This window comes from Aplysia californica, unplaced genomic scaffold (assembly GCF_000002075.1).
Source record: "Aplysia californica isolate F4 #8 unplaced genomic scaffold, AplCal3.0 scaffold00899, whole genome shotgun sequence".
NCBI lineage: Eukaryota > Metazoa > Mollusca > Gastropoda > Aplysiida > Aplysiidae > Aplysia > Aplysia californica.
Genome location: NW_004798169.1, coordinates 4,622 through 15,334, shown reverse-complemented (window position 1 = coordinate 15,334; position 10,713 = coordinate 4,622). Strand labels below are relative to the sequence as shown.

Below are 10,713 nucleotides of genomic sequence, written 5' to 3'. Positions count from 1 at the left end.
ACAGACAGACAGACAGACAGACAGACAGACAGACAGACAGACAGACAGACAGACACAAAAAGAGAACAGGACTGGAGAGACACAGACAGCTGTGAACATTTTCAGCATCTCACATTGGCGTAAAGATTCTCCTCTGGAACATCGGCCTTGACCTTGGCGGGGTGACGCGGTGTGTTGGCGTAGACGACGTCAGGTACTTGAAGCGCGCCGTGGTTGGCGTAGGTCCCCGGTTCGGGCCCCGTGTGGGCTGCGGTAGATCCTCCTTTAGCTCCTGTGTCCGAAATCGGATAGCAATTTTTAAAAAAAGTTTTAGTAAGGCTTTACCGCACTCGCAACTGCATAAGGCCACATGAACACCAAGGGGTGGATGTCAACAGAGAAGTCCAAACGGAGAATCAGGCTTACTCTGGACACCTCTCTAGCCTCAACAGCACAAAGTTCAAATAAGTGCTGAAGATTAGCGGTGTTACACGAGAGTAATGTACACAAAGAAGAAGGAAGGGATATAGAGACGATAGATTTTTTTTATAGGAAAGAAGGAGCAAACCACACCAGAGCACCCGCCAGTCACTCACCTCGCAACTGTATAAGGTCATATGAGCGCCAAGGGGTGTATGTCGACAGAGAAGTCCTTACGGGGAATCAGGTTCACTCTGCTCACCTCTCTAGCCTCAACAGGACAAAGTCTGCTTCGACTATCAAGGCACCCCAGAAATAGCAGTTCACAAGAGAGTGACAAACATACAAAAGATGTAGAGGAAAAATGACAATAGTTAGGATGGGGAAAGAAAAAGCAACAGTTCCCCCTATGTTGTTCTAGCACAGTACGAGCATGACATTGATAAATCAGCCTATTTACAAACCTACTGTGCACAAGAACATGTTAATATCCTCCCTTTGGGGACGTCCTAAAGACAATAGCAATTTTTACTTTCTAAAAGAGCTCACAGTCCCAACTTTTCCACAGGATCCCCCACTATAGGAAAACAACGTACAGTAGTCATGGACATTATAAAAATCATCGTCGTTAACAACAGCAGCAGCAGTAGCAACAACAACGACAACAGCAACAAAACTACTACTGATAATGAGGGTGTTGATGAGCATGATGGTGATGATTGTTGTGTTGGTGGTTTTTATATTATCATCGTTTTCATTATCATTATTATATGTGAGGCAGCGAGGTGGAATGAGGTTCTCGTCAATTTTTGGGCAAGTAGGATTATTGGTATCATCTTACAGCTTGTTCACCTGTCTTTATTTGGATGAAAACAATATCCTTTTATCTTGAACACAAGTCGAGATATTTGCAAAAGAAAGAGGTGGGGGTCAACTGTTTTCAGAGGTAAAATTTGTGAAAAAATGGCGGCCAAAGATTTGTTATTTTCTTAGCTTAAGAGTCCGTTGTAACTGAAAATTTATATTTTTTGTGCCTTTAATCAACATTTATCAAAATAATTCACACAGAAATGAGTTCTCTAATGGGCAAGAAAGGTGTTGAGCCAAAAAACAAAAATTTGATGAAAATTCACAAACCTGTGAAAAAATGCAAGTTTCGTCACTTTGATTATTTTGACGAGAGCCTGATTCCACCACGCTGCCTCACATATTACTATTATAATTATCATCATTATTGTTGTTTTTTTATAGTTATTATTATTATTACTACACACAGACCCGTTCTAGCCCAAGATAAAATGTTTGTACCGGTACCTGATTCATTGCCGTAGGACCTGTGTGTAGACAACATTGCTGGTATATATGAGTATTATGAGCCATCTGGAACTCTGTCCTGGGCAGCAGGTCTGTTTGCATGTATCCTAATGTATTCCCTGTACCCAACACGACTCTTTGCGACATATAATTGCCCATGGGAAAAAAATCGCCCCGTAAAGAAACCACTATCCGTTTCAAAGTCTGTCTCTGAGCTTTTTTGGCAGTCATTCCAAAAGCAGGTCTAACCGGAAATTGATTCCGTCGCATATGAAGGGAAAAATGTTGTCTGAAGGCATTAGGGGAATCCCTAGGATGAAAAGTCTCTTCCGGCATGTGGACCGCAAGCAACGACAGCATCAATGACATGTAGATGAAGGTTTTGAACCACATATCGAGTCCCGTTGCAGTGGCCGTTGGTGGGATCCAAATTTCTCAGCTACCTGACAATGCTGTCTTTCCGCAATGTCAGTTTGTGGGGTGGCATACCTGACAGACATAGAGAATTGATAAATTTGATGGGGTATTGGTAGATGGAATCAGGGATTAACCACCCACGGCGTCCCTCTGACCCAAGCTTTCTGGCTGGCGACAGAGAGACGTCTCTTTCTTCCTGCGACACCCAAACGGGTATAGGCGGCGGATAAAAGTACAGTAAAGTATTGATGTTCATTTTCTTCCCTCGAATCACTGCTCCTGTAGACTTTTTCTTCTCTGGGAAAGGACTGCATGATCAGGTTGTTGATTCTGTCTACCTCTGTGTTGGTGGGACAGACGATGCAGCGGGAAGCCAGCCAGTCAGGATTTGGTTAGACTTCACGTTACCGAAGACAAAATTTATCAACTCTCGTTCGCTGTTTACTGTGATGTCATCTGGCAGTTTTATCGCAAACTCCCCGATTTGCTTGCATGCATTGTGTTTGCCATCACCAATGTTCAGTAGATAGTTGGAGAAATCAGCAGTCTCACCTGTAAGCGAAACCCTCATGTTTCTTGTCAGTCTGAGCACATTAACATGCTCCCACAGATATGATTATTTCAGCGTTGCATTGACTATCTGTGATCTTGAGCCATGTGAACTACTGGTAGTACTTGGCGCCAGTTACCTGACATCAGCACAGTTAGCCCACCGAACAGAGAGTTATTCCCACATATGTCTTGAAGTGTTCAGTCTTTGGGTTCAAACATCTATGTTTGTGGCCCATCGATATTTCACCAATGATGAGCAGCTCTGTTTGGCGTAATAAAGGGCCACTGGCATCTTGGAGACTCACACTGCACATGGACTGTTCGTTCACACTAAGGGGTATTTTGCATCTGCTGTGTAATATTCTGCCATTTGAGAGCAGAGTTGCTGCAATGCCTGACAGAGCTGTAGCAAGGGCGATCTTCTTAAAGGAACGAACAGCCGCAAGAATCAGGTTTATAGTGTGGGTTTTCCCAGTCCTTCTACTTGCCTCCAGGGCAAATATCTTGCTTTGCTTCTGTACCACTGACAGCATCATACACGATTCTTTGTTCTTCATTAAGCTTTGGGTACCCTTGACTCACCTTCTCTCTCAGGGTGAAGTTCATTAAAAATGTCTGGCAGTAAAATAATGTTACAGTCTCAGCCTATCCTGAAGTTCTGTGGCAGAGTCATGAAAAAAATCTGTACAAACTTTGGTTCAGTTCCAGCAGTGGGAAGAAGATTTCCTAATCGGTGGTACGGCTTGCCCTGGATTTTGAAGGTTGGATTGAAGCCCTTTTCAGCTTGTTCACAGCATCCAATTGAAGCAAGGGCGAGAGCATTATTGTATGACCTACAGTGTGGGAAGAAAGAGCTGCCGCTCTGTGATACATCATACAATTTTACTTCGTAAAACTTTATTAATTCCCGAGAAGGTGGGGGAGGTACAAGTACTAATCTTTCTTTCCATTTTGACAGCCGAATATATTTCTCTCTTCTCTCCATCTTATGGCATTGCAATGATCACAGACGACACTGAATTCATCACAGTCATGTGTCTGTAATCTTCGGTCAACTTCAGTTTCACTAAAGGACTGTGCGTGGCACGCTATGGCCAACGTTGGTCCATTCTTTCTTGGCCTAGCACGCTCAAGGTCTTCCTCCAGATTCTGACTTTTAGAACGTAAATTCTGTTTGACAATCGCCTTTCTCCGTTTCCTCTCGCTCTCACCTCTGTTTCGTGGGGTTAAACAAACTCTACGTTTAAGGGTATCTTATTACATTCTTAACTTTATTAACTAATATTCAATGGGCCAATAGAAGCAGCTGAAATAGAACTATGTGGCACACACACACATGACAAAACACAAACGGCACTTCTGTTCTTGCTAACTACTTTAAAAAAGTACAGATCTGTCGCACACACACGACAAAGCAGAAACCGCACTTCTGTTCTTGCGAACTACACACACGCACAGCAAAGCTTGGGACCGAAACAGAAGTAATCCCAAGTAAAATATGAAATGGCTAAAGGTAGAGTGAAAACATCCGAGAGCTTCGATTTACAGGAAAAACCATTAAACCTGAAAAATCAAAATGTAGTTTCCGAACTTTGAAAATATGCCCACGTAACCCTTTGGGGCAATTCTTGTCTGAATCATATTTTTGTAGATTTTATGGGCACCTGTGTAAAAGGTTTTTACTGGCCCCACAAACGGGCTTAGCTCCATTATAATACTATATATAAGATTATTATTATTATTATTATTATTATTATTATTATTATTATTATTATTATTATTTTATCGATATTATCATATCGATAAAACTGTCAGATGACATCACAGTAAAGAGCGAAAGAGAGATGATAAATTTTGTCTTCGGTAACGTGCAGTCTAACCAAATCCTGACTGGCTGGCTTCCTGCTGCATCATCTGTCCCACCAACACAGAAGTAGACAGAATCAACAACCTGATCATGAAGTCCTTTCCCGGAGAAGAAAAAGTCTACAGGAGCAGTGATTCGGTGGAAGAAAATGAACACAAATACCCCATCGAATTTATCAATTCCCTATGTCCGTCAGGTATGCCACCCCACAAAACTGACATTGCGGAAAAACAACATGAGCATTGTCAGGTAGCTGAGAAATTTGGATCCCACAAACGGCCACTGCAACGGGACTCGCTATGTGGTTCAAAACCTTCATCTACATGTCATTGATGCTGTCGTTGCTTGCGGTCCACATGCCGGAAGAGACTTTTCATCCCAAAGATTCCCCTCATGCCTTCAGACAACATATTTCCCTTCCATATGCGAGGGAAACAATTTCGGTTAGACCTGCTTTTGCAATGACTACCAACAAAACTCAGGGACAGACTTTGAAAAGGATAGGGGTTTCTTTACAGGGCGACCTTTTTCCCCATGGACAATTATATGTCGCAAAGAGTTGTGTTGGGTACAGGGAATCTATTTGGATACATGCAAACACACCTGCTTCCCAGGACGGAGTTGTCTACACAGAGGTCATACGGAAATGAATCAGGTACCTGTACAAACATTTGATCTTGGACTTTCCTATCACTATATCACCGTTCGTAGAACGGGTCTGTGTCTAGTTATTATTATTATTATTATTATTATTATTATTATTATTATTATTATTATTATTATTATTATTATTATTGATGTTTTTTAAATAGTTGTTGTTATTATTATTTTTATTATTACCAGACATAGACCCGTGAAATTTACACAGTTAAACACAGTACTTTTTTTGGCCTAAAAACTTGACAGTTCACGTATTATTTTGTTGTATTTTACTTTTGCTGTTAATTTTTGTTTGTTTTAGTAGAGGCTTTACAGCGCTCGCAACTGCATAAGGTCATAAAGGCGCCAAGGGGTGGGTGTCTACAGAGAAGTCCTTACGGGGAATCAGGTTCACTCTGCTCACCTCTCTAGCCTCAACAGGACAAAGTCTGCTTCGACTATCAAGGCACCCCAGAAATAGCAGTTCACAAGAGAGTGACAAACATACAAAAGAAGTAGAGGAAAAATGGCAATGGTAAGGATTAGGAAAGAAAAAGTAGCAGTTCCCCGTTGCAGTTCAGGCACAGTATGAGCATGACATTGTTGAATCAGCCTATTTACAATTACAATCTAACTGTGCGTAAGAACAAGTTAATGCCTAAAGTAGAACACAAATATTAAGCATTAACCTTTTCTTGATATATCGGTAATTACTTACACGTTTGGTCTTTAACAAATGTGAGGCAGCGTGGAGAAATCAGGCGCTTGTCAAAATACAGAAATAGATACAGGCATTTTCCCCCCGTTCGGACATTTTTATTGAATTTTAAATTTTCAGCTGAGACTCTTTTCTGCCGATTTATAAAAACACATTTCCATGTGAATTTTACTAAAAAATACAAAGGCCAAAGGCAAAAAATATGTCATTTTTCTGTTTTTAAGGACTATTTAGCTATTGGAGTTACTAAACCTGCCATTTTCTCGCTAATTTCACTATTGAAACCAGGTGACCTCACTTCCTTCAACCGCAAATACCTGGACTTCTATTTCATAGGAAGCAAGGCAAATATATCATCTTTCAGATGATACCAATAACTCCACATGCCCAAAAATTGACGAGCGCCTGATTCCACCACGTCGTGACATAAATAGATAAAAATACATTTTACAATGAAATACTACAATGTAACTGATTATAATAATAATACTGATGGTGATAATATAATAACAGTAGCAATAGATTACTTTAGTTTTAGTAAGAGCTTAACGGCACTTGCAACACAATAAGGTCATATTATATAAGTGCCGAAGATTAGAGGTGTTACACGAGAGTAACAAACACAGAAAAGAAGTAGGAGAGATCAGGACGATAGATGTTTGATAGGAAAGAAGGAGCAAACCACACAAGAGCACACGCCAACCACCCACGGAGGTAGCTGAGAAATTTGGATCCCACAAACGGCCACTGCAACGGGACTCGCTATGTGGTTCAAAACCTTCATCTACATGTCATTGATGCTGTCGTTGCTTGCGGTCCACATGCCGGAAGAGACTTTTCATCCCAAAGATTCCCCTCATGCCTTCAGACAACATATTTCCCTTCCATATGCGAGGGAAACAATTTCGGTTAGACCTGCTTTTGCAATGACTACCAACAAAACTCAGGGACAGACTTTGAAAAGGATAGGGGTTTCTTTACAGGGCGACCTTTTTCCCCATGGACAATTATATGTCGCAAAGAGTTGTGTTGGGTACAGGGAATCTATTTGGATACATGCAAACACACCTGCTTCCCAGGACGGAGTTGTCTACACAGAGGTCATACGGAAATGAATCAGGTACCTGTACAAACATTTGATCTTGGACTTTCCTATCACTATATCACCGTTCGTAGAACGGGTCTGTGTCTAGTTATTATTATTATTATTATTATTATTATTATTATTATTATTATTATTATTATTATTATTATTATTATTGATGTTTTTTAAATAGTTGTTGTTATTATTATTTTTATTATTACCAGACATAGACCCGTGAAATTTACACAGTTAAACACAGTACTTTTTTTGGCCTAAAAACTTGACAGTTCACGTATTATTTTGTTGTATTTTACTTTTGCTGTTAATTTTTGTTTGTTTTAGTAGAGGCTTTACAGCGCTCGCAACTGCATAAGGTCATAAAGGCGCCAAGGGGTGGGTGTCTACAGAGAAGTCCTTACAGGGAATACGGCTTACTCTGCTCACCTCTCAAGCTTCAAAAGCACCAAGTCTGCTTCGACTATCAAGGCACCCCGGAAATAGCGGGTCACAAGGGTGTGACAAACATACAAAAGAAGTAGAGGAAAAATGGCAATGGTAAGGATTAGGAAAGAAAAAGTAGCAGTTCCCCGTTGCAGTTCAGGCACAGTATGAGCATGACATTGTTGAATCAGCCTATTTACAATTACAATCTAACTGTGCGTAAGAACAAGTTAATGCCTAAAGTAGAACACAAATATTAAGCATTAACCTTTTCTTGATATATCGGTAATTACTTACACGTTTGGTCTTTAACAAATGTGAGGCAGCGTGGAGAAATCAGGCGCTTGTCAAAATACAGAAATAGATACAGGCATTTTCCCCCCGTTCGGACATTTTTATTGAATTTTAAATTTTCAGCTGAGACTCTTTTCTGCCGATTTATAAAAACACATTTCCATGTGAATTTTACTAAAAAATACAAAGGCCAAAGGCAAAAAATATGTCATTTTTCTGTTTTTAAGGACTATTTAGCTATTGGAGTTACTAAACCTGCCATTTTCTCGCTAATTTCACTATTGAAACCAGGTGACCTCACTTCCTTCAACCGCAAATACCTGGACTTCTATTTCATAGGAAGCAAGGCAAATATATCATCTTTCAGATGATACCAATAACTCCACATGCCCAAAAATTGACGAGCGCCTGATTCCACCACGTCGTGACATAAATAGATAAAAATACATTTTACAATGAAATACTACAATGTAACTGATTATAATAATAATACTGATGGTGATAATATAATAACAGTAGCAATAGATTACTTTAGTTTTAGTAAGAGCTTAACGGCACTTGCAACACAATAAGGTCATATTATATAAGTGCCGAAGATTAGAGGTGTTACACGAGAGTAACAAACACAGAAAAGAAGTAGGAGAGATCAGGACGATAGATGTTTGATAGGAAAGAAGGAGCAAACCTCCCCAGAGCACCCGCCACCCACCCGCCAATAATAAATGATGACGAAAATGATAACGTTGATGGTGGTGGTGGTGGTGGTTGGGGACGGAGGGGAGGGGGAGAGGGAGGGGGAGGGGGAGGGGGGAGGGGAGAGTGTCTTGTATTTATCCTTTATTTGTTCTTCCCTCGTTTCTGTGGAAGAGCTTACCTACAACATCCTTACTGGTGGCGTAGAGTTCGTTGTTTATGATCACTGGAGAAACAAGAAAAGTAATACATGTACAGACTTTTGATTTCAGATACAGAAAGATAAAAGAGATAGGGAGGGAGAGAGATAGAGAGAGAGAGGAGGGAGGGAGGAAAGTTGGAAGGAAAGGAGGTAGGTAGTTTGTTCGTTTGTTTTAGTAGAGGTTTTATGGCGCTCACAACTGCATAAGGTCCTATGAGCGCCAGAAGATTAGAGGTGTTACAAGAGAGTAACAAACATAACAAAGAAGAAGGGGAGATAAGGACGATAGATGTTTGATAGGAAAGAAGAAACAAACCACACAAGAGCACACGCCAACCACCCACGGAGGTGGGTAGGTAGGTACGTAGGTAGGTAGGTAGGTACGTAGGTAGGTAGGTAGGTAGGTAGGTAGGTAGGTAGGTGGGTAGGTAGGTAGATAGGAAGGTAGGTGGGTATGTAGGTGTGTATATAAGTAGATAGGTACTCAGGTGGATAAGTAGACAGACAGACAGACAGACACACACAGACAGACGGACGGACAGGCAGACAGACAAACAGACAAACAGACAACTTACCAACGTTAGAACCTCTCTTGTGGGGTTGGGGCTTTGGTTCTGTACAAAACAAAAACAAAACAAAAAGAAAAAAGAAAAAAACAACATGATCAGTTTTTCAATACGGTATATATTATATATCTTTCAAATGTAAATATACTTTACGTCTCAATTGACACAATATTTATCACGAAGCGGTGGAATCAGGCGCTCGTCAGTTTTTGGACATGTGACGATATTGACAACATCTGAAAGTTTATTCGTTGGCTTTGCTTTCAATGAAATTAATACCCTTCTATCTTGAATAATAGTTGAGATATTTGCGATTGAAGGAAGTGGGGGTCGGTTGGTTTCAGTCGTGAAATTAGCCAGAAAATGGCCACCATTTGTGGTAACTTCAATAGTTTGAGAGTTCTTGTAAACTGAAAAACGACATATTTTCCAGTAAAATTCACATGAAAACTGTTTTATATTGACATAAAACGTATTGTGCCAAAAATAAAATACTCGATAAAAATTGCTCAACTGGAGGAAAAATGCCTGTTTCTTCGATGTCATTATTTGGACGAGTGCCTGATTTTACAACACCCCCTGGGGTGGTGCCACTAACTGAAGTTTCTTTCACTTTCAACCATTCCCAATAGGGGGACATTTCTCGTTCTGATGCACAGTAGAATTGTAAATGGGCTGATCCAACAATGTCATGCTCATACAAACTGTGCCTGAACTACAAAAGAGAACTGCTGCTTTTTCTTTCCTAATCCTTACTATCGTCATTTTCCTCTACTTCTTTTGTATGTTTGTCACACTCTTGTGACCCGCTATTTCCAGAGTGCCTTGATAGTCGAAGCAGACTTAATGCTGTTGAAGCTAGAGAGGTGAGCAGGGTAAATCTGATTCCCTGTAAGGATTCTCTGTTGAAATCCATCTCTTGGCGCTCATATGACCTTATGCCGTTGAGAGCGCCGTAAAACCTCTACTAAAACTAAAACGATTTCACCACAAAGCCTTTCATATAGTCCTTTTGGGGGTGGGCTTTAGCCTTGTTCATCAGAGCCAACCCAAGATGAGAGGGATACAAGAATACAACACTCCAGCAGACAGACCGAGATACTCGCTAAAAAAACATCCCCACACGAGAAATGGCCGCTTGGACCATCGGGCTAACCCAGATTTTGGAGGTTTCCAGAAATCTTAACCTAAGCAAAAGTGGGAATTGCCCTACCTATCGAAGAAGTTTGGTTTCATTGGTGTGTTTTGTTTGGTCAAAGGGAAAACTCTACGTGTCTTTAAAGAAGCTGCACACGGGTCCAAAAACTTTCCCTTCGCTTTTCTTATTTTTCGGGATAGCCCCCTTGAGCTTAAAAGCGACCAATTGAATACACGTTGTCTGTATACGACAGCACATTATCTAACCACTGTACCACAGGAGGGCAAGTACTATTAAAACTACTACTACTACTTCTATGGTAATACTACTATTAAAACTACTACTACTACTACTACTACTACTACTACTACTACTACTACTACTACTAC

At 40.6% G+C, this 10,713-nt stretch overlaps 1 protein-coding gene across 1 annotated transcript in view; it reads right to left on the bottom strand.

Annotated features, from left to right (window-relative positions):
* The window catches only part of LOC106013442, a gene marked incomplete at its 5' end in the record, with an annotated part of 11,054 nt that extends 1,820 nt beyond the window's left edge, over positions 1-9,234 (bottom strand). Inside the window, 3 exon segments of the mRNA XM_013089220.2 lie at positions 114-271; positions 8,600-8,644; positions 9,196-9,234. Of these exon segments, the coding sequence (XP_012944674.1) occupies positions 114-271; positions 8,600-8,644; positions 9,196-9,234 (242 nt within the window).
* Between the last annotated feature and the right edge of the window lie 1,479 nt (positions 9,235-10,713).